We start from the raw sequence: 26,101 nt of genomic DNA on the forward strand, positions 1-26,101 counted from the left end.
TAAAATAATTTAGAGTACCGTTTCTATGGTAACACAATGTCCAATTTCAAAACAGTTTTCACAGGATGAATTCTGAGATCATAAGCTTTCAAATGATACCTAATTTATGATAACTACTAAAATATGTGATGTAATAAAAAAGGAAATAAAAAAGATAATATTATATTTTAGAGGATAATATGTATATTATACTTTTTAGAGGATAATATTATTTTATATTTTTTTTTAGTGACAAATACTAGATTAAATGTTTTATTATGAACTTTTAGCATGAAAACCAAAGTTTCAATTATTAAAAGTGTGTGCGTTGACTTTTTGTGACAAACGCCAGAAACGCCTGTTATGATGTAGATTTTTTGAGGTGCGCTCTTGTCATAAATTCATCTATTTCTGTTCCTGCATAAATTGTAACAAAAAACAGTGCTGAAATATCTATTAAGGAGTCTTAGACCTTTCCAACAATATATAGTTTGTCATGATTAAATTAGGATTTAATTGTAATATAGTGAAGTAAATTTAGGTTGCCCGTATACGGGCAGGTGACAGTTAAGGGGTTAAGTAATGAAAATCAATTGTTTTCTTAGCACCCCCACGTATCGGTCCAGCTCCCCATTAGCACCAGTAGAGAAAAAATCCTGGCGCCGTGCCTGTTGGAGACTACACTTTCATAATATGTGAATAACTCAAAATGCCCCAGAACCGACATGTGTCCTTACTTTCCGTGACTGGTCACATATTGTTCCTGCACTGATAACTTTATTGCACTTTGGACCACTTTTAATTTAATAACTGAAATGGTCAAAAGTCATTAAGAGGAAAGGACAGAAATTAAATAATGAATAAATCCTGATGTTGTAAAGTGATCTCTTCTGTTCCCTATATCGATACGGTTCACTCGTACTGCGTCACTAGAAGCTCCGGCTGATCAACAGTGTTTGTTTCGAGAACGCAAAGCTTGAAATAGATTCCAAGGTGCAGTTGTTGAATAATTTTGAAAAAATACAAATAAAAAAATTATAATTATTTCGGCACGAATATGTGAAAACGTACCTGAGGTAAACCACCTTTGCATTAATGCCAGCAAGACAGAGGAGATGGTGATAGACTTTCGTAGGAAGGCGCCCCAGATTACTCCGGTGAAAATCCAGGGTTTGGACATTGAGATGGTGACAACATACAGATTCCTGGGTGTTCACCTCAACAATAAACTGGACTGGTCTAACAATACAGAGGTTCTGTACAAGAAGGGCCAAAGTGCCTTCACTTGTTGAGGAGACGGAGGTGCTGTGGTGTGTGCAGGTCATTGCTGAAGTCTCTATGACACTGTGGTGGCGTCTGCGCTCTTGTATGCGGTAGTGTGTTGGGGAGCTGGAAGCACTGAGAGGGAGAGAAAGAGACTTAATAAACTGGTAAAGAGGGCCAGCTCTATCCTGGATTGTCCTCTGGACACCATCGAGGAGATGTTAGCTAAGCTGACTTCATCATAGACAACATCTCTCACCCCTTATTGTTTGTTTTTGCGCACAAAAAGTATTGTCGTCGCTTGATAAACTTAAGGTTGAGCCACTGTAGTCACTTGGACTATTTTAAAAACATTGTCTTTACTCACTTTCTGGGCTGGCAAGTTTCAGTTACAGAGAAGCCTATGGAGGAGTGAGACAGCTCTCAGATTTACTCACAAATATCTTCATTTGTGTTCTGAAGATGAACGAAAGTCTTACGGGCAAAGCCGCATTAATGCACGGGCTAACCTAGGCTGAAGTTCAGGGGCCTCCCAAGTTCAGGTTCATGATGAGCTGAAAAGGTCATATTGTTTTGTAACTTGTCAGGTTTTCTGTCAATCACTCTAATCGCACGTTACATGTCTGCTGATTGAGTGACCCACGTGGCCCCAAAAGCCCCGTTCACACAGGGAATGTCACTCTCTATATTGTGAAGTCGCTTTACGGGGGTTGAACATCATGAGGGAGAGTAATTACTGACAGAGTTTTCATTTTGGGGTGAACTAACCCTTTAAGTGATGTTAACAAGATTTTAATAAAGTATTAGTAAATGTTGAAATTAACAAAGAATAACCCATTTGTGCCCAAATTTTTCTGAATGGTTTCATGCATATAATCCTGTTAATAGTGTCCTATGTGAACATGTTCTGCATTTATTTTCCCCAGGTTTTTTTTTTCTTTCTTGAAAATTATATTTGAATATGCAGCAACTATAGTTGCCGGTGGGCAAATATGTTGTATGCACCCCTTCAATGTAAAATATGAATAGGAGGAGAACATTTGGCATTTATCTCAAAATAACAGCTTTCAACAGATCAATCTTTATTCATAAACAAATTTATTATGTATAAAAGTCGAAGAACATTTGATGCAGACCCAAAAAAACTGCATCTAGCTTATCTCTTGAATATGAAAACACAACAAACAACAAATCCATTTGCCTTAACAATTGTGCGCTGTTCAGGGTCTTTTTGACCCACATTTCTAACTTTCATTCATGGGGATAACATGGATAATTTTACATGGTTTAGTGTAAGATTTTTGCCCATCTTTTGGAAAATGCTGTTTTAAAAGTAACAAATTATCACTTTAACCAGTAGATGGCTGCAGAGCACCACTATTTGCTTTTTGACTAAGTTAAAGACATCTTTTCACAAGTTTTTCCAGTTGTACTCATATTATGAAGGTAAAATAGTAGCAAAACTCGAGAGCACGTAGATGTGAATTTGAGAACTTGTAAAATAAATATTTGTACTTGTACATGAACATTTACACTCACAGCTCCAATGTGAAAACCTGTAAAATAAAAATCTGAAGTTGAATGTTGAAATTTGCACTCGCAGACAATAGTCACAAACCTGTATTCTGAATCTGAAGCTGCAGACGAGTAGACACAAATGTGTAAAATGCCATTCACAGAAATACAACGACAGACACAAACTTGTAATATATATTTTGCGTTTAATCTTACATTCACATTCGCGGTACAACCTCAGTTAGGCACTTGCAACTTCTCAAATCTGTCACTGCAATTTCAAATTTCGCGCCTTGACTTTTGCTACTCTTTTCGCGATATATCAGGTGCAAAACTAACTTGTGCACTTGAAACTCAGAGGCGGTGAGAGGGAAAGGGGGGCGGGAGGAGGGGGGGGGGGGTCAAAGGAGCCGTTTTATTGGTTGGCACCTAGCCAATGAAATGGGACTTCGATGATGTCACGAAACCCGCGTGCACTGAAATACTGTCTATGGCAATGAAACGCTAACATGGCTTAATGCATTAGACTGATATTAAAAGAAATAAACGATATTATCAAACTCAGTAAACACCATGCTAATAATGCATACTACAGAAAAGCAGATGAGCACATAATATGACGAAAGAAAGCAAATGTGTGTTCAGTGCAAATAAACTTGCTGCCTGTGTTTTATTAATAATGTAACGAATTATGTGGGTTTTTTTTTTATTGTTTTTTTAATTTTATTTTAGAACTGTTGGTCCATTAAGCCTCATTAAGCGTTTTCTTGGTTTATATGGGAGGAAAACGTACAATTAAACGCGTTGAGTTCATATTATGTGCTCAATTGCTTTTCTGTATGCTTTGTTTGTATGGTGTTTCCTGAGTTTTGGTCTTTTAATACCACTGTCTCAATTAAACACGTTGCGTTCATATTCTGTGCTCATCTGCTTTTCTGTAGTATGCATTATTAAGTCAAGTCAAGTCAAGTGTATTTGTATAGGGCTTTTCACAATACAGATTGTATCAAAGCAGCTTCACAGTTTTAATTTAAAATAATACAACAAGGTTTGTTCTAATGGAATTTATTGATTGATAAAATCTAAATAAAATATCCCCAAAATATCCCCAATTGAGCAAGCCAAAGGCAACAGTGGCAAGGAACCGAAAAACTCCATCAGGTGACCCAATGGAGAAAATTATTAGCATGGTGTTTACTGAGTTTGATAATATCGTTTATTTCTTTTAATATCAGTCTAATGCATTAAGCCATGTTAGCGTTTCATTGCCATAGACAGTATTTCAGTGCACGCGGGTTTCGTGACATCATCGAAGTCCCATTTCATTGGCTAGGTGCCAACCAATAAAACGGCTCATTTGAACCCCCTCCTCCCGCCCCCCTTTCTCTCTCACCGCCTCTGAGTTTCAAGTGCACAAGTTAGTTTTGCACCTGATATATCGCGAAAAGAGTAGCAAAAGTCAAGGCGCGAAATTTGAAATTGCAGTGACAGATTTGAGAAGTTGCAAGTGCCTAACTGAGGTAGTACCGCGAATGTGAATGTAAGATTAAACGCAAAATATATATTACAAGTTTGTGTCTGTCGTTGTATTTCTGTGAATGGCATTTTACACATTTGTGTCTACTTGTCTGCAGCTTCAGATTCAGAATACAGGTTTGTGACTATTGTCTGCGAGTGCAAATTTCAACATTCAACTTCAGATTTTTATTTTACAGGTTTTCACATTGGAGCTGTGAGTGTAAATGTTCATGTACAAGTACGAATATTTATTGTACAAGTTCTCAAATTCACATCTACGTGCTCTCGAGTTTTGCTACTATTTTACCTTCATATCATATCTACATATAATGAAATCACAATTATAATAATAAAAGTTACTTTTTGTCAAAGTTTAGGCACTTTTTTTACTGAAAAAAAAATCTGATTTTCAGTAATGTTATATTATGATTAGAATCAAATGAATTTGATCAATGGACAAAATTCATCCTCAAAATCAGAAACAACACAGAACACACATAGACAGAAATGAAGTGGCACACTTTAAATTTGTAGAATTATATGAAAAACAGATGTTTGAAATAAATGATAAACTCTAAAAACTCCAACTTTTCTCTTTGTAACATCCTGATCAGGTTTGATTCTAATCATAATATAACATTATTGAAAAACTGATTTTTTTTTTCAGTACAAAACTGCCAAACTTTGACAAAAAGTAACTTTTTCCATTATATGTAGATATGAATCTAACTGGAAAAACTTGTGAAAAGATGTCTTTTAGTTTGAAACTTTTAGTACTTTTAGAGCTCTGCAGCCATCTACTGGTTAAAGTGTTTTTTGTTTTTTTTTACTTTTAAAACAGCATTTTCCAAGATGTGGCCAAAAATCTTACACTAAACCATGTCAAATTATCCATGTTATCCCCATGAATGAAAGTTAGAAATGTGGGTATTTTATAAGGCAAATTTTGTATTAATTTTTTTTTTTTTTTTTTTTGGAGAATTTTTCTTTTCTTTTTTTGAACATTTTGTGGAGTAAAACTGTCCAAATGTAGAGTAAAAACATTAATAAACTGAGTAAAATTACATTTGTTTAAAATATATATATTGTTACAAAATTACATTTTGTTGCCTGGGGTCTCTCAGACCCCAAACAGCCTGACTGTAAACTGCAAACGAACAGCGCACAAGGGTTAAAGTTGTGGAACATAGTGCAGAACAAAGTGCAGCCATAACAGGGCATTGTGTATGAAAAAGCTAAATGAAAATAAATAAATACAAATAAATAGAATGAAGAAAAAAAAATCTTTATAGAGATGTCATTTAAAGGGTTAAGTTATGTTTATGCACTAAACAAGACCAATAAACTTGATTTATTAACCTAATAACACAGTATACCCCATTTTCCCATGATATATGTACTTACAAGGCATTTGCCCACCGGCAACTATAGTTGCCGCTTGGACTTTTGACTAAGTATACAAAAAACTATAGATCTCTTGTAAGATTTGTTGTGTTTGGATGATTCTAGAGACCTTCATGATTATGTAGATATATATGTCAACAAAAAATACTTATTAGTAACATGAAAATGACCGTTCTTTGGTAGGGTTTGCCTTCGCCCTGCTTCCTGGAAGTAGGGGTAGGAAGTTGACAGCCTCATGTGACAGGGAGGAAGTGAATACCTTTTTTTTCCTTGAAATCCTTTATTTGGTTGTTTGCTTGCATGTCATTGAGAAATAAAACATGGACAACATTTAGAAAAATATTTACAAAAGGAAAATGACAACTATGCACTGCGGCACCTATAGTTGCCGGTGGGCTTATGCTGTATAAGTGGTTCATTATTAGTTAATGTTAACTAATGTCCTGTAATGAACATTATTGTAAAGTGTTCCCTCATTCTCTATATCAGTGTCACTGTTTCTCAACAGTCTTTAATAACCATCAGATCCCCAATCCTAGTGTTTTAATGCTCTTTGTCTGCTCACTGTGATGAAGTCAGGGCCAACATTATAAACTTACTAGATGAGCTTTTCATAACAGCCATTTACCAGCAGAGCTCGGGTTTTCTAGAGAATAATACAGATCTGTCATGAAATACATGTAAATCAAGCACACAGAAGCGTCCGGGAGTATTTCTGCTGTAATGAACCGAGATTTACTCTGTGTGTCCTCTGGAATTAAACACTGTGTCATCATAACATAGGGTTTACCAGGACCACACTGACACACACACACACTGACACACACACACTATGTGGATGTTTTGAGGATCTGCATTGTGGTGAATTGTGTCACTCTGGGAATGTAGTCGTTTCTCCCCTTCAATCCTTTAATTCCCTCGTTCTACACATGTGATCTGTTAAACACGGCTGTTCTCTCTTCCTCAGAAAACACTGTATTTAGAATGAACACGCTTGTTATAACCAACACAAAGAAGAAAACTGGCTCACATCTCCTCTGTTTCTGCACAATGAACACATCTATCTGTTAAAGGGAATTATTGTGTCCTTAATATGAGCCTTTTGCCTCCAGAATAGTCTAATTCATTTCATTTTAACTTGTGAAAATCGTTTTTGCCAGATGTGCTCATGAGTTTAATCCCAATTCCTTCCAAACACAACTTTAAAAATGGTTCATATTCATTTAGCAGCTGCATTTATTCAAAGTGAGCATTTATTACAGGCTCTATTGCCTTGAAATAATCCGAGTCTCAGTTAAGCACACAGTGGTGAGGATATAATATAACCACTAAACCACTAACAACACAACCCTCCAGTCCTGAATGAAATAGTCACCAATGTAACAAATCAAAGACTGTTGTGAAATGGCTGTGGAAACTGTAGTCTGTCATTTGGGTTTGTGTTGTAATTAGTCAGACTGGATTAGTGTCTGAATCTCAGTCATATTCACGCATGCGCATTAGAGGACTGAGAAATGATCGACTGTGAAGCGTCTGTATAGGCTATTCAATGATTTAAGACTTTAAATCATGAAGATTCTTTCAGAACACTAGCAGAGGATTCACACAACAAACACAATTTGTCACTCATAAACACTAAAAACAGGAGAATTATACAATGTTTTATATGAAAACACGCGCATGACCGTTTCGCGTCTTTCTAAAAACGCAGTTCAACTGTTAAAAAACGTATTTCTACATTTTGCGTGTTCCCATTGCACTGCCCGTTCAGTGTGAACCAGCCCTGTGTGTTCAGCACATTTAACTGCTTTGATTGTATACATTATTTCAGTTTTTAGATTCAGAATACATTTCATATTGCTGTAGAAATGTAGCAGATTTATTCAGTTTTGTATTATGTTCGGTTTTGAACTTTAGTTCAACAGTTTTGAAAAGCAAATCTAAACAGTTACAAATTTGCCTGTAATAGGCCTATAATCAAATTAACATTAAAATAGTCTATAGAACATAGTAGCCTAAGATAAAATATGTTGGGGACTTTTCCAAACAAGCATCACGACATGATGCGGTGTGTAGTTCTCAGTCCTGTCATCTGTTGCTGCTCCAGTTCTGTAATCACCGGAGGATGAAGAGGAGGAGGATGATGAAGATGATGAATCTGGTCAGAGTGAGTTAAACCCGGCATGGAGACAGAAGACGAGCCGCTGTCTGAACACATCATGCATTCATTATCCTGACTTCACCATGCGTCCTCCTCCTCTCTTCTGTGTAAGGTGGACTCAGTGAACACACACACACACACACACACACACACACACACCTGACGGGGACTCCGCACAGATGAAGATGATGAGGGTAGAGGAGGATGAAGCGCATCAGGTGGATGAAATGGACTCGGGTTTGGACGAGCTGAACGCGGATCTCTCCATATTCTCCGTAGATTCGGATGATGTTCCGCACAGGAGGAGGAAGAGGAGGATGATGATGATGATGATGATGCGGGACGCCGGAGGATTTCAACGCAAAACCAACGCGTCGTCCTCGCGACGCAACGCGTGGGGAAACGCGTCGTACGCGGAGCTGATCACCCGCGCCATCGAGAGCTCGCCCGAGAAGAGGCTCACCCTGTCCCAGATCTACGACTGGATGGTCCGGTGTGTGCCTTACTTCAGCGATAAAGGAGACAGCAACAGCTCTGCGGGCTGGAAGGTACCGCGACACACACATCAGCACAACACACACACACGACACATTCGCGTTTATTGGTCGAGTTACACAAGGGTGTAAAGAAATCACTGTTAACACGTTTTCAACATTGGAAATAAAATGCAATATACAGTAACTATTCAACACACACACTCATTCACATTTATTGGTCAAGTTACACAAGGGGTAAAACAATCACAGTCAACGCTGCATCAATCAGTTTTCAACATTACAAATAAAATGCATTATACAGTAGGCTATTCAACACACACACACACACACACACACACACACGACTCATTCACATACACGAGGGTGTAAAAAAAATCACTGTTAAAACGTTTTCAACATTGGAAATAAAATTCAATAGGCTATACAGTAACTATTCAACACACGCATAATATGTATTCATTCAATTCACATGTAATACAACGGATGTGCCGAGTGTGTGTAAAGGTGAAGAGGTCAAATGAAAGTGTTCTTGATCGTGAAGCCTTACAATCTTGGACCTTTATAGACAGATTCAGTCTCGTTCTGAAGCTCTGGTTATTTTATACAGAGAAAAAAAAGTGCAGGCAGTGGGAAAGAAAGGATGCATGCTTATGCCTGAGGAATAGATATATCAGGCATAGTGTGTTTTTACTGTAAGTGGATGACTGAATGAGGAAGGAAATTACTCATACTTAATGTAATCATGTATTATCAAACATTCCAAAGGTTCAGTGCGCTGCTGTCAGTCTGATTCATTCTCTTGATTCATTCTCTTGATTTATTCCCAGCTCTTGATTCATTCTCTTGATTCATTCTCAGCTCTTGATTCATTCTCTTGATTCATTCCCAGCTCTTGATTCATTGTCTTGATTTATTCTCAACTCTTGATTCATTCTCTTGATTCATTCTCTTGATTTATTCCCAGCTCTTGATTCATTCCCAGCTCTTGATTCATTCTCTTGATTTATTCCCAGCTCTTGATTCATTCTCTTGATTCATTCCCAGCTCTTGATTCATTCTCTTGATTCATTCTCTTGATTCATTCTCAGGTCTTGATTCATTCTCTTGATTCATTCCCAGCTCTTGATTCATTCTCTTGATTTATTCTCAGCTCTTGATTCATTCTCTTGATTCATTCTCTTGATTTATTCCCAGCTCTTGATTCATTCTCTTGATTCATTCTCAGCTCTTGATTCATTCTCTTGATTCATTCCCAGCTCTTGATTCATTCCCAGCTCTTGATTCATTCTCTTGATTTATTCCCAGCTCTTGATTCATTTTCTTGCTTCATTCCCAGCTCTTGATTCATTTTCTTGCTTCATTCCCAGCTCTTGATTCATTCTCTTGATTCATTCCCAACTCTTGATTAGGGATGTTAACCGATGACCGTTTGACCAATGGTTGACCGTATCAACTTTAACCGATCAAAGTTGTCGGTAGTCGGTAAAAAAAAAAAAGTGATCTCTAAATTAGGCTATTATAGACAGTGGACTAAACGCTGGGCTACTACAGTTCGCCATCTCATTCCAAGATCTTTTTGTGTGAAGTGAACAAATCCCTCACACTCAATTTTTCATAACTCGCCTGTTTGTACTTAATAAACCAATAAAAACATTTAGCGCGAGGTCACAGCGTTTGGGTTCGCGCGCTCACAAGGTTTGCGAAAAGTAAAGGCTACAGGCTAAAACACTCGAGGTTAGAGCCAGGGCAGACGACAGGATGAAGCGTGCAAAGAAAAGTAGTGTGTGGGACCGTTTCACCAAAAAGAATGACACAGATGTAAGTTGCAACTTGTGTGATACAGTGCTTAAATACAGTAGTAGCACATCATCTATGATGTATCACCTGAAAACACGACACCTGCAAGCCTCTTCGTCTTCGGAGCTGTCATTTTCTTAAATGAGCCGTGGCAATGTTTCAAATGAGCTTAACGCTAGATAAACTCCTTTATTTTCAACGCGATGACCTTGTACTCTCTTGATTCATTCCCAACTCTTGATTCATTCTCTTGATTCATTCCCATCTCCTTCTTTGTAATTTCCTTCGCTGCAGATTTGAACCTCACACTTGAACTTTATGAATGCACAGTTTTACTGTACATATGTCAGACTTCAGCAACAAAAACATTTATTCCCTTCACTGAGTTGTGAATCATCTTTCCTGTTATCTCCGATTGTTCTGTGATTTCAGCTCTTATTTGATCGATGCACATCATCCTCAAGATTCAAGAGTCCAGCAGTCAGTCACAGCTCGATATATCATTCAGTAATAAATAACCCCTGAATAGTTGACTAATAGGACAGATACAGGTGTTTTCTGCACACACAGTGCCTTTCAGGTCCGATCGACTTCATTTCTGTAGGAAATGTAGTTTAATGGTCTTTTGCCAGTATACTTCAAGCAGTTTGTTGAGTTACAGATGCCAATCTGAATGCTCAACTATGGTACTTAATAGTATTTGTAGCACTTTGCCAATGTTTCATTCAACACACTTGAGTGGCGTACTGTTGCCATGGTTACCACCTCAGACACACACAACTCTGTTCACAAGTTTCTATTTTTAGAAATCGAATCTATGCGGTAAGTTAAAAACCTTGAAACATCCGTCCAACCATCCATTATCCAAACCTGCTAGTAGTCAGGGAAACACTCTTATCCTTTTATAATTTATAATTAGATGTAAAAAGAATAATCATCTTTAAAACTTTAGTTTTCACTTATTTTAAAGGGTTAAGGAAGTTAGACCAGAGTCCCAAACCACACAGACCACAGAACCACAGATCTTACACAGATGTTACACAGATGTTACACAGATGTTACAGATGTTACACAGATCTTACACAGATGTTTCACAGATCTTACACAGATGTTACAGATGTTACACAGATCTTACACAGATGTTACAGATGTTACACAGATCTTACACAGATGTTACACAGATCTTACACAGATGTTACAGATGTTACACAGATCTTACAAAGATGTTACACAGATCTTACACAGATCTTACATAGATGTTACACAGATGTCACATTGATGTTACACAGATCTTACACAGATGTTACACAGATGTTACACAGATCTTACACAGATCTTACACAGATGTTACACAGATGTTACACAGATCTTATACAGATGTTACACAGATCTTACACAGATGTTACAGATGTTACACAGATCTTACACAGATGTTACACAGATCGTACACAGATGTTACACCGATGTCACACTGATGTTACACAGATCTTACACAGATGTTACACAGATCTTACACAGATCTTACATAGATGTTACACAGATCTTACACAGATGTTACACAGATGTTACACAGATCTTACACAGATGTTACACAGATGTTACACAGATCTTACACAGATGTTACAGATGTTACACAGATCTTATACAGATGTTACACAGATCTTACACAGATCTTACACAGATGTTACAGATGTTACACAGATCTTATACAGATGTTACACAGATCTTACACAGATGTTACAGATGTTACACAGATCTTACACAGATGTTACACAGATGTTATACAGATGTTACACAGATGTCACACTGATGTTACACAGATCTTACACAGATGTTACACAGATCTTACACAGATGTTACACAGATCTTACACAGATGGTACACAGATCTTACAGATGTTACACGTATCTTACACAGATGGTACACATATCTTACAGATGTTACACATATCTTACACAGATCTTACAGATCTTACAGATCTTACACAGATGTTACAGATCTTACACAGATGTTACACAGATCTTACACAGATGTTACACAGATGTTACACAGATCTTATACAGATGTTACACAGATCTTACACAGATGTTACAGATGTTACACAGATCTTACACAGATGTTACACAGATCGTACACAGATGTTACACAGATCTTACACAGATGGTACACAGATGTTACAGATGTTACACGTATCTTACACAGATGGTACACAGATCTTACAGATGTTACACATATATTACACAGATCTTACAGATCTTACACAGATGTTACAGATCTTACACAGATGGTACACAGATCTTACACAGATGTTAAAGATCTTACACAGATGTTAAAGATCTTACACAGATGGTACACAGATCTTACACAGATGTTACATATCTTACACAGATCTTACACAGATCTTACAGATGTTACACATATCTTACACAGACGTTACACAGATCTTACAGATGTTTCACAGATCTTACACAGATGGTACACATATATTACACAGATGTTACATATCTTACACAGATGTTACACAGATCTTACACAGATGTTACACAGATCTTAGAGATGTTACACATATCGTACACAGATGTTACACATATTACACAGATGTTACAGATCTTACACAGATCTTACACAGATGTTAAAGATCTTACACAGATCTTACACAGATGATACACAGATGTTACACACATATTACACAGATGTTACACAGATCTTACACAGATGTTACAGATGTTACACAGATCTTACACAGATGTTTCACAGATCTTACACAGATGTTACAGATGTTACACAGATCTTACACAGATGTTACAGATGTTACACAGATCTTACACAGATGTTACACAGATCTTACACAGATGTTACAGATGTTACACAGATCTTACAAAGATGTTACACAGATCTTACACAGATCTTACATAGATGTTACACAGATGTCACATTGATGTTACACAGATCTTACACAGATGTTACACAGATGTTACACAGATCTTACACAGATCTTACACAGATGTTACACAGATGTTACACAGATCTTATACAGATGTTACACAGATCTTACACAGATGTTACAGATGTTACACAGATCTTACACAGATGTTACACAGATCGTACACAGATGTTACACCGATGTCACACTGATGTTACACAGATCTTACACAGATGTTACACAGATCTTACACAGATCTTACATAGATGTTACACAGATCTTACACAGATGTTACACAGATGTTACACAGATCTTACACAGATGTTACACAGATGTTACACAGATCTTACACAGATGTTACAGATGTTACACAGATCTTATACAGATGTTACACAGATCTTACACAGATGTTACAGATGTTACACAGATCTTACACAGATGTTACACAGATGTTATACAGATGTTACACAGATGTCACACTGATGTTACACAGATCTTACACAGATGTTACACAGATCTTACACAGATGTTACACAGATCTTACACAGATGGTACACAGATCTTACAGATGTTACACGTATCTTACACAGATGGTACACATATCTTACAGATGTTACACATATCTTACACAGATCTTACAGATCTTACAGATCTTACACAGATGTTACAGATCTTACACAGATGTTACACAGATCTTACACAGATGTTACACAGATCTTATACAGATGTTACACAGATCTTACACAGATGTTACAGATGTTACACAGATCTTACACAGATGTTACACAGATCGTACACAGATGTTACACAGATCTTACACAGATGGTACACAGATGTTACAGATGTTACACGTATCTTACACAGATGGTACACAGATCTTACAGATGTTACACATATATTACACAGATCTTACAGATCTTACACAGATGTTACAGATCTTACACAGATGGTACACAGATCTTACACAGATGTTAAAGATCTTACACAGATGGTACACAGATCTTACACAGATCTTACACAGATGTTACATATCTTACACAGATCTTACACAGATCTTACAGATGTTACACATATCTTACACAGACGTTACACAGATCTTACAGATGTTTCACAGATCTTACACAGATGGTACACATATATTACACAGATGTTACATATCTTACACAGATGTTACACAGATCTTACACAGATGTTACACAGATCTTAGAGATGTTACACATATCGTACACAGATGTTACACATATTACACAGATGTTACAGATCTTACACAGATCTTACACAGATGTTAAAGATCTTACACAGATCTTACACAGATGATACACAGATGTTACACACATATTACACAGATGTTACAGATCTTACACAGATCTTACACAGATGTTAAAGATCTTACACAGATCTTACACAGATGATACACAGATGTTACACATATATTACACAGATGTTACAGATCTTACACAGATGTTACAGATCTTACACAGATGTTACAGATCTTACACAGATGTTACACAGATCTTACACAGATATTACACAGATTTTACACAGATGTTACACAGACGCATCATATAGTCATCAGGTTATGAACCGTAAAGAGTGTATCGTGCGACACCCATCCTTGTGCTCATTCACTCCGTCTCAAGTCAAGATTTCAGCTGTAGAACGTGTGTGTGTGTGTGTGTGTTGGGTCAGCAGGCCATCAGTCAGACTGTAATGTGAAGTGACTGGAGTGTTATTTATAACATGTCTTTAAGGTCTGTAATGATGCAAAGAGTCAGTGAGAGAGAGAGATGAAAGTAAGAGAGTAAACCGGTTCACACTTACAAACACAGTATTTACGGAAAGTTACTTTTAAAAGTAATGTTATTGCGTTACTCCCCCCAAAAAAGTCCCTAATTGAGTTACTTAGTTACTTTTTAATGGAAAGTAAAGCTTAACTTTTTCTCATTTCTAATATTCTGAGTTTGCATTTCAGTATTTTTATTCATTTTGAGGAATACTGAATCTGTTTTTGGGTCAGTGAGAGAAAATGCTCACATTCAGTCTAGATCTACCATCACACACACACACACACACACACACACACACACACACACACACACACACACACACAAAGTCACTTGAGTTACTTCTCTGAAAAAGAAACTCAGATATTTTGTAGTAAATTTAAAAGTATTGCATTACTTGAAGTAATCTGATTACATAACTTACGTTACTTGTATTAACACTGGTTGTAACATTTGTTGTCTAATATTTATTTGAGATATTTGTGCGTCATAAGAGACAAGTAATGAAGCATGTGTGTAGAAAACTGAAACAAAGAGTCTGATGAACATCACAACATTAGAGATAAACTTCTGCTGAGAAAGACGGAGTCAGTAACAGTGCAAAAGATGAAAAATTAAGGAAAACTGCTGTATGTGGAGGAGGTTTGCTGATTTTCTGTACAATAAGAGACTCAAACAGAAGATCATTCAGATCAACACAAGGTCACGGCTTCAGCTCCCCGCAGAAGTGTGAAGAGATCAAATGTGTGCCTTTGGATAAAAGCATCTGACAAAAGCACAATCTGAGATTCGTGCACTTCAAGAGTTTCAAGTTCTCTGCGTCGTCCTTTGATGATATTTATCAACGACGTCACATATGAGCTGTTATTGCTCTATACCGGTCGATGTTTCTGAAAGAAAGTCTCTTCTGCTCACCAAGAATGCATTTATTAGATCAAATACAATAAAAACAATAATATTGTGAAATATGATTAGAATTTAAAATAGGTTTTATTCTGAATATGTATTTTAGAATGCAATGATGCCAAAGATACATTTTAATCAGCCATAAGAGACATTTATTATTGTTATTGAAAAAAATTAATTATTCCAAACTTAATTCCAAAAGCTAAATCTATTACATATCTCTTTTACTCATTTAAATGCATATATTTTATTTATCCTCGTCTCACACCTTCTTAAACTGTGAAAATTCATTATAACAATATTAATTATTACTGTCGTACAAAGAGTAAAATAATCACAAACCCTGTCAATATTTGTTGTGGTCAAATGATTTATATGATTGTGGTTTTGCAGTTGTGGCATTATTTTCATGTCAACAAACAACTTTGCCCATAATAAAAAAATATATATTTTACTTGTTTTCCAAAAAGACAGCAAGTTTCATGATTGATATAAAACATGAGACGTGTGATGAAGGACAGTAAAGAAACAACAAGGTTAATGTCACTTCTACAGCAACAGAATATGTTTACTGTTAATATTGTTATATTAAACAGCCTTGCGCTGAGAGCTGAATAACGTACGTATAATTTCTATAGCACTCGGAAGATGAATTCAAGAATTCAAGAGCAATTCAACAATAAGCTACATTAGAGCATGTTTAGGGTCTCGTCTCGTGACATCACGTCTTGTTTAGGGTCTCGTCTCGTGACATCACGTCCTGTTTAGGGTCACGTCTCGTGACATCACGTCCTGTTTTGGGTCTCGTCTCGTGACATCACGTCCTGTTTAGGGTCTCGTCTCGTGACATCACGTCCTGTTTTGGGTTTCGTCTCGTGACATCACGTCCTGTTTAGAGTCTCGTCTCGAGACATCACGTCCTGTTTTGGGTCTCGTCTCGTGACATCACGTCCTGTTTTGGATCTCGTCTCGTGACATCACGTCCTGTTTAGGGTCTCCTCTCGTGACATCACGTCCTGTTTAGGGTCTCGTCTCGTGACATCACGTCCTGTTTTGGGTCTCGTCTCGGACATCACGTCCTGTTTCGGGTCTCGTTTCGTGACATCACGTCCTGTTTAGGGTCTCGTCTCGTGACATCACGTCCTGTTTTGGGTCTCATCTCGTGACATCACGTCCTGTTTAGGATCTCGTCTCGTGACATCACGTCCTGTTTAGGGTCACATCTCATGACATCACGTCCTGTTTTGGATCTCGTGACATCACGTCCTGTTTAGGGTCACATCTTGTGACATCACGTCCTGTTTTGGGTCTCGTCTCGTGACATCACGTCCTGTTTAGGGTCTCGTCTTGTGACATCACGTCCTGTTTAGGGTCTCGTGACATCACGTCCTGTTTAGGGTCTCGTCTCGTGACATCACGTCCTGTTTAGGGTCTCGTCTCGTGACATCACGTCCTGTTTAGGGTCTCGTGACATCACGTCCTGTTTAGGGTCTCGTGACATCACGTCCTGTTTAGGGTCTCGTCTCGTGACATCACGTCCTGTTTAGGGTCTCGTCTCGTGACATCACGTCCTGTTTTGGGTCTCGTCTCGTGACATCACGTCCTGTTTAGGGTCTCGTCTCGTGACATCACGTCCTGTTTTGGGTCTCATCTCGTGACATCACGTCCTGTTTAGGATCTCGTCTCGTGACATCACGTCCTGTTTAGGGTCACATCTCATGACATCACGTCCTGTTTTGGATCTCGTGACATCACGTCCTGTTTAGGGTCACATCTTGTGACATCACGTCCTGTTTTGGGTCTCGTCTCGTGACATCACGTCCTGTTTAGGGTCTCGTCTTGTGACATCACGTCCTGTTTAGGGTCTCGTGACATCACGTCCTGTTTCGGGTCTCGTCTCGTGACATCACGTCCTGTTTAGGGTCTCGTCTCGTGACATCACGTCCTGTTTAGGGTCTCGTGACATCACGTCCTGTTTAGGGTCTCGTGACATCACGTCCTGTTTAGGGTCTCGTCTCGTGACATCACGTCCTGTTTAGGGTCTCGTCTCGTGACATCACGTCCTGTTTTGGGTCTCGTCTCGTGACATCACGTCCTGTTTAGGGTCTCGTCTCATGACATCACGTCCTGTTTAGGGTCTCGTCTCGTGACATCACGTCCTGTTTTGGGTCTCGTCTCGTGACATCACGTCCTGTTTAGGGTCTCGTGACATCACGTCCTGTTTAGGCTTGGTTTAGATGTCTTTGGCCCGTGTTCTGTTGATATTCGAGTGGAACCGCACCAGAGTTCATCTGGAAGTGGATTGAGAGCATCTGTTCTGGGTCTCGATCCACTCGTTTGCTCCAGATGCAGTGTCACACTTATTCACATGAGCCGCACTGACAGAGCAATCGCACCAGAGTTCGCTTATATCCAACCAAACATGCACTTATTTTTAAAAACATCTTCTAATGTGTTCCCCAAAATACACTGGAAGAAATGCACACATTTGGATTGACATGAGGTGTGAGTCCCTTTAAGACTCGAGCTCTGGCACTGTCTGCACATGAGTGAGTGTTGGCCCTGTTATCCTCTATGGAAATCATGTAGGATTAGACATAGACGTGAGATTAAAATCTCTGTGGCTTTCAGGAGCACTTGCAAATCAACAAGGCAACATCTAAAGTCAATCAGCCAAGCAGTGAATAAACCAAGCACTCAATATGAAGCACAAACACCCAGAGCCACCGAAGGAGACCCGAGCAGTTCTTCAGGAGTATTTGAGGTTCACACGGCTGAGATGTGGCCATCCTGAGCCCGTCTGTGTTCGCTTGAGGAAAGTAGGTCAGTCTGAACGCTGGATGTTTGCTATTCCATCCATGTAAACTCTGAGCTCGCATGCTCTTCATCTCTGCAACTCTTCCCTCCATCTTTCATCTGTTCTCCTAAAGGATTACTTCACTTCAGAATTACAATTTCCTGATAATTCACTCTCTCCCACGTCATCCAAGATGTTCATGTGTTTCTTTCTTCACTAGAAAAGAATTGAAGGTTTTTGAGGAAAACACTCCAGGATGTTCCTCCATATAGTGTCTTCAATGGGGTCCAACGGGTTGAAGGTCCAGATGTGAGTTTCAGTGCAGCTTCAAAGTCTCGACACGATCCAGCCGAGGAATAAGAGTCTCATCTAGACAAACCAGCGGACATTTTATAACAAAATAAACATTATATACTTTTAATCACAAATAAAAACTTTTCGACTGAAGAAAGAAAGACTGAACATCTTGGATGACGTGCGGCAGAGTAAATCACAGGTAATTTGAATTCTGAAGTGAACTACTCCTTTAATCTGTCTTATTCCAGAACTTCTGCTGTTCTTGTTTGATCCGCACATTCAAGGTTCTGTTTTTTTGTTTGTTGGTGGATTCAGTCTAAAATGAACTGTGATCACGCTTCAAAAAGTCATAAAATCCACCTTTATCCTCGCTCGAGTCTCCTCCTTCGAGTCCGTCTAGGGTTCGTGTCTGAAGTGAGCGTCTTGTTGCTGCTTTACTGTGGCAGTCAACCTGCATTAAAGGTCAGAGTTCGTGGCCACAGGGTTTTTTTTCTTTCTTTGTGTGTGACAAGAGAAAGAGAGATGGAAAAAAGATATGGAAAGGACTCCAGGAAACATGTGATTCCCAAACCACCTTACACTAGATGCAATCTTCTGACCAGTGAACGTGACATTCAGAATAACACACTTGCTCAAGGTACGTAACGACACTCTTTTATCCTGCACCGCCAAATGTGCTCTTGTTTCATATTCAAACATTGTTTGAGAAGCCCTCCAAAGATGCTACTTTATAATTCGGTGATTAATCTGTCTGAGTATAGATAACAATTAAAAAAATGAAGAGATAAATAAATAAAATACAACCTTTTGGTGTATATCTGAGTGAAACGCTTCTGGAACAAGAACAAATGTGGGCGGGGCTTGATTGTGTCTGTGGGGAATTGATTGGCTGGTTGGATGGTTGTGATTTGCTATTGGCTGATCTCATGTGAGTGACAGGTTGCCCCGCCCACATCATCAGAGAATAGAAGAGATGTCAACAGAATTATAAGACAGAAGTTTGCAAGTTTTGCCTGGAAAACGTTTCTCAAAGACTTTCATCTTTTGTTGTAGGTCATGCTATTGATTTCAGATGTACTTTCCCTCATGCATCATGAAGAACACGGTAAAGTGTGTTTTGGTTGATTAGAAGGTTCTAGGCTGTGTGTAGCAGACTTTACTGTGTGTGATTGTCAAAAGTTTGGCTTATTGGACACAAACTACAGCCATTATTTCTCCGTCTGGCCAAACCGTTCTCGTTGCTTATTCAACCGTGATGAGAATCCCGGGCCGAGAACGGTTTGTAATTGTGGCGTACCAAAAGCTCAAGTGGAAATATAACTGGAACTATCCTTACCGTTAGAAGCGTTCAGCCTGACAGTGGAAAAGTGGCTTAAGAATAGTTAATTACACAATTTAAATTAAAGAGACCATATTATGACCCTCTTCAAAGTCTTGAAGTTTTCAGGCTCTACTAGAACAGGTTTTCCTGCTTGAATGTTGATTATTTCCCTCATATTCTCCATTGTTGCGGCTCCTCTCTTCCCAGTCTGTCAGTAACGCTCTGTTTACTTCCTGTCTCTATGAAGCCCCTCCTTCTGAAAAGCACACTGTGCTCTGATTGGTCGGCTGGAGCAGTGTGTTGTGATTGGTCAAGCGCTTCGAGTGTGTTTGGGAAGTGTCCCGCCCCTTAACCGGCAGTTTAACACACTACTAACTAACTCAACCAGGCCCCGCCCCTTTATTCTGCGTATTAATTATAATAATGAGGAATATTGTGACGTGTTCGTTCCCGGAAGAAACTCAAGACTACAATGGAGGCGTTTCAGGAGTTCAGAAACACTGACACTGATATACAGATGGTGGACAACCAGAATGAGACTTTTACCGCCGCCGTTCCCGCGGCGGCAAAATTGGGATGTGTATTTGCTGCCTTTTACCGCTGAGTGGCGCTGTAATCACAGACTTTGAAAAATGTCAGTTTATTCTCTTTATGACGTAATCTGCCGCGGCAGTAATCTGAGTTGAGGTCACAGATAAATTCAAGATAAATATTGTGGTTAAACGAATTCAAATTCATTAAATTTAAACAAAGTAGACACACGTTAACATTGTGTGCCCAGTTTTTCTATAATTTAGAAAGGCTATGTCAATAGGTTACTTGTCATTTACTTCGTGTTATTTTAATGTGTTTGTAGATTTATTAACTGAAACATAACAGTGAAATAAATTAAAATAATTTACCGTAAAATTAAAACATTTTCAGGACTTGCAGTTACTAACCGATGTTAGTCGGTTTAAGCATTCTTTGTTATATTCAGAATTAAATAGGCTTACATGTTGTTATGATTATAAATTGAATTCTTTAATAAATAATCAACCACAATGCCTATTACTGCCGCAGCAAAAATAAACCAGTCGAATTTCAAAGTCGTTCGCGAAATGACTAGCCTACTATACCGGGTGGCGCAAGTGACAGGGCAAAACAGCAGCAACTGCGGCATTTTAAAAGGTAAGTTTCCTATCTGTTTATTTAAAAATAAAAATAAAAAAAACATGGCGCAAGATCTTGTAAAAAAAAAAAAAAAAAACTTTTTTCATTATTTGAACAAAAATGAGAAAATAGTAGACCTAGACTACTCAGACGATAGCTCTGTGGTCAATGCATTAACAACAGCCTCGCAGAGCTTCAAACGATCTGAGATCGAATCTCAGTGTAGCCGACAGTGTTTATGTTTTTCCGTTCTTGATGCTTAAATATGCATCTGTTTATTAAAGTCAATCATCTTGTTTAATTATCAATTGTACATTACAACATAAATTTGCTACATTCCAGTTGAGCCGCTGCAAAGACGACACATCTGCATGAAGGAAGACTGTCAGCCGATTGCACCAGAAAATGAAGATGATGAAGCTCGTCTTTAATCTGCTAAATTATTTTTTTTGTGTGTGTGAATCATTCACGAGATTGAGATGAGTGACAGTGATACCCGGCCATAGCAACGGAAGACATTTTTCAAAATAGATCGAACAAATCAGAAAAATACTTTCAATACAGTATTGCTTTCAAGTAAAAAATAAACAATGAAAATGTAAAAGAAAAAGAAAATTAATTAAGTTTGAAAACCCATCGCACATTTCAAGGTATGAATAAAGTGTCGGGACAGTTTATTTATTTAAACAGGGTTGCATCGATAGAGTTTATTCCCTTTGTGATGCAAAATAAGAAACACAGAATCTTATTCTTGCAACATTTTAAATTTCTATTGTCAAAGAAATTGCAGCTAAATTAAAAAATTAAAACGGTACAAAACGAAAAAAGTTAAAAGCAACATAAATTAAGAACAGGCGTTTTTCTTTGCCTCTCGCGCTGGATATTTTTTTAGTAAGTTTGGTCTCCCTCACTGCGCGCGGCGGTTCTTTCTCGAAATTAAGCATTTCAGCGTAAAAAAAAACACCATACAGCTGATAATACTGTATATGTCGCTGTGTGTCATCCACACAAATCACGAAAGAAAAAACTGTAACAAATAGCTTTTGTTCCTTCAAAGATACTACATGCCTTGCTGAATTCACCTTGTAAAACGAGGTGGGTCGCGAATTAAAGAGCTCTGTATCTGCTAAATTGAAATTGTGTGTGGAAAACCTTTAAATACAATCAATAAAACTACAATATATAATTTAATAAGTTATAGGGCCTACTGTACATAGGCTATGGACTTTTGGAGATTTTGAGATTAATCCTTAAAATAATTTTGCCTATGCCTGCTCATCAGGCTGGCTCCGACACTCTCCATATGAAAGACTGAACATTAACACCTCTGTCCTGCACCCCCACGATAAAGCATTTAAAGCAGATAAAACTATTGCCTTCTCCAAACCCCCCACAGGCTAGCTGAGTTTGCAAAACAAAGAGTTTGCCACTCGTCGTGGTGTGCCAAAACACTTAAATATAAATTTCAATATTTCATTCAAAACAATCGCTTTGTGACATTTTGAAAAGCCGTGGATGGATTAGGGAACCATGAACGCAACAGAATACTGGTTCTGATTTTATTGTTTGTCGTTTAAATATATATATATATAGCGAACACACACTGGAACGTTAGGCCATGTCGCAACGTGTGAATCGTGGCCGAGTGGTTGAACTTACGTTATGACTTTACTTCTGTAGCCTATAATAATTCCAATCGTAATTTCAAAAGCAGTTCTGTTAAAAAAATTATATATATATATATATATATATATATATATATATATATATATATATATATAATTTTTTTAACAGAACTATATATATATAATTTTTTTAACAGAACTGCTTTTGAAATTACGATTGGAATTATTATAGGCTACAGAAGTAAAGTCATTGTATACTATTTGTTCCTTAGTGTAAAATGGAAATGCATGGTGATTTTATTTTGTAAATAGGCTATAAGCAAAAAAAAACTATGTTTTAGAACTAGACAAATCTCTCTGCATCAACAATAGACTATAAAATGCATTAATAGGCTAATATAAAAATATCAGTAGTCCAAGTTAGTTCGGGATTCGAACCCGTGTCATCTAAATGATCGTAACGTAAGTTCAACCACTCGGCCACGATTCACACGTTGCGACATGGCCTAACGTTCCAGTGTGTGTTCGCTCACACGAGCGAGAAGCGCTCTTCATTCAAATGAACGCGCCGCCGCGTTTGTCGAACACTATTCAACATGCCAGAATAAAACCTGGCTTTAGAACAATGCATAGCGCCACTCGTCGTGGTGTGCCAAAAAAATTACAATAATTTAGTTTCATTTATTTCAGTGTTTGAGTTAAAAAAATCCTCTACAAATTAAATTAACACAAAGTCGGCTATAAGAGTCCTTTATAGGCTACGTAAAAAAGCAAAGGGCTTACAGTCTTAACATTTAGGCTACTTTGCTTAAATTCGATACATTTATTTTCAGTAGGGCCTAATAAATTTGTAGGGATGTAATTTCAGTATGCTTTACCAACGCAATGTATTCAATTAAAGTTCCAAGAGGTCTGGTCTCTATATTTCCTTCCCAGCTGACACTAATATGCAAGTGCACAGCAAAAATAACAACTTGTGCTTGCTGCGAACGCAAGTTATTTAAGGTGTCTCAACTGTACACAGTCTACCCTACAGTGTGAATTCGTTACAAGGTTTCATTTAATTAAATTAATGTGCAGCAATTTGTACAAATAGAGTCTAGGCCTACTATACTGTTGTAGCCATTAAATAATCTCATTTAGTAGCATATTTGTTAAAATATTATAATGTTATTTTTTTCCATCTATGTTGAATATGAAAAGTGAACAGCAGGAGTAAGATAGGATGCATTATATCGAGAGATGGATATGGAGTGGGTCAGACATGATTTTGACCACTTCATTAAGTTTTGTTTAGTAGAAAACCTTTCTTTAAAGTGAATTTCGTTTTCTATAAATTGTATCTTAATTTTAATCAATTTTTCATCAAATAATTGCCTGGATTTAATAAGTAAGAGAAGCAAATATAACAGACACTAATCATGGAGGTGCCCGCGCGGTCACTTGCATTGCACGTCAGCTGGAGCGCATCTCATCCTCCTAACTTAACGAAACTCAGCGTATGCCTCACACAGACATGATAAATACATCAAATACACAAAGCTTGAAATGTCTTCAAACGAAAAAATTCAAAACGAAAAGAAAAAGGCTACTCTCTGATTATGTCTTTATGTGCATTTCTCTCTAGGTGCGTTCACTACAAATATGGCGATCGTCAACTTCATCTTTGCAGTCGACACTGTCAGAAAACACTGGTTTATTGATAAAAATCAATGCACGCATCACCGGATTTACAAATGCACATCTTGCTTGTTGCACGCACACATATGTCGAAAAAACGAAATATTATGTTGAAATAACATTATTATTAATAATACATCTTTTAGAATATTTGATTAAATGCTGATTGTTGCGCTTGTTCAATTTAATAAAATTAAAACTTTGTGATAATTAAAATAATTGAAAATTAAATATTTAGTGGCCAAGTTTTGCTAATTTATTATATAGGCTATTATATGCCTATTGCCTATATTAAGTAGGTCATATTAAGACAAGGCATATATTAAGTTATTTTAGCTGTTATGAGAAAAATAAATCTAACGAAATCTAAAATCTAAATCTAATAAATCTAAAAAAAAAAATCTAACGCCAATTCAACATGCCAGAATAAAACCTGATTTTTGAACAATGCGTAACGCCACTCGGCCTGTTGTGCCAAAACACTACATTTTAAACTTCAATGTTTAATTCAAAACAATCTCAAAACGCGTTGTGACATTTTTTAAAGCAGTAGCCTAGCCTATATGGGCATTGAAACCAGGATCTTAACTAAAACGCGTTCCGCGTAATCTCTCAAAAATTATGCCACACTACTCCATGTATTTTTTTTTTAAGGACTGCTTTTGAAATCACTATAAATTACTATGCAATTGTATCGCTCACGAGAGCTCTTCATTTATCTAATTCCTCAATAGAATAGTAAAAATATTCAGCGTCATTGCTCCTAATATCGTCTCTATTTTTTAACTTTTGATTCTATTTTTTCAGTTCTAAAATTGATTCTATCTTTGGTTCTATTCTGTTGTAGCCTAATAGGCCTATTTATATATATGAAAAATATGCCTATTAGGCTTAGGGTTTTATATTTAACCCACTTACATTTTAAAAAATACGGCAATTGCTGCTGTTTTGCACAATGTCCCTTTGCGCCACCTGGCGGTCATTTCGGGAACGACTTTGAAATGCGGCTGGTTTATTTTCGCCGCGGTAATTTCGCCGCGGCGGCTGGCGCGGCGGTAATAGGCATTCTGGTTGTCCACCATCTGTAGAGAAGAGCTGGAGCTTCTTCATGATCACACAGCAACATTACACACTGAACACAGATGGAAACAGCAGAATAACTGCTGTTTAAAGGATAATAATGTGGGTAATTATTGGTTTTGCTACAGACCGTTAATGATACGACCCCTCGTGTTTGTCTTGAATAGAGCTTTGAATCGTGGGTTCAAAATCTCACCGTTCCTCTCGACCACCATTTTTGGATTCTCTTTTGGAACATTAGGAGTACAATATACAATAGAGAATGTTTTTAATTGTAGCCAATGTTAGTACGATTTTTAATACCATTATTATTTATTTACTTTTGGCAGTGTGTAACTGGTGATTTCAGACAGCTCTTGTGCTGTAGATGTTAGTGTGTGTGTGTGTGTGTGTGTTTTACTC

General features: G+C 37.6%; 1 protein-coding gene across 1 annotated transcript in view; it reads left to right on the forward strand.

Moving 5' to 3' along the window:
- Positions 1-7,805: 7,805 nt before the first annotated feature.
- Positions 7,806-26,101, forward strand: part of LOC307172595 (forkhead box protein O1-like) — a 42,504-nt gene continuing 24,208 nt past the window's right edge. The window contains exon 1 of the mRNA XM_079895110.1: positions 7,806-8,388. Coding sequence (XP_079751236.1) covers positions 8,020-8,388 — 369 coding nt within the window. The 5' untranslated portion in view covers positions 7,806-8,019. The remainder of the gene's footprint in view (positions 8,389-26,101) is intronic.

The sequence above is a fragment of the Squalius cephalus genome, assembly GCF_949319135.1.
Source record: "Squalius cephalus genome assembly, chromosome: 15".
NCBI classification, from domain to species: Eukaryota; Metazoa; Chordata; class Actinopteri; order Cypriniformes; family Leuciscidae; genus Squalius; species Squalius cephalus.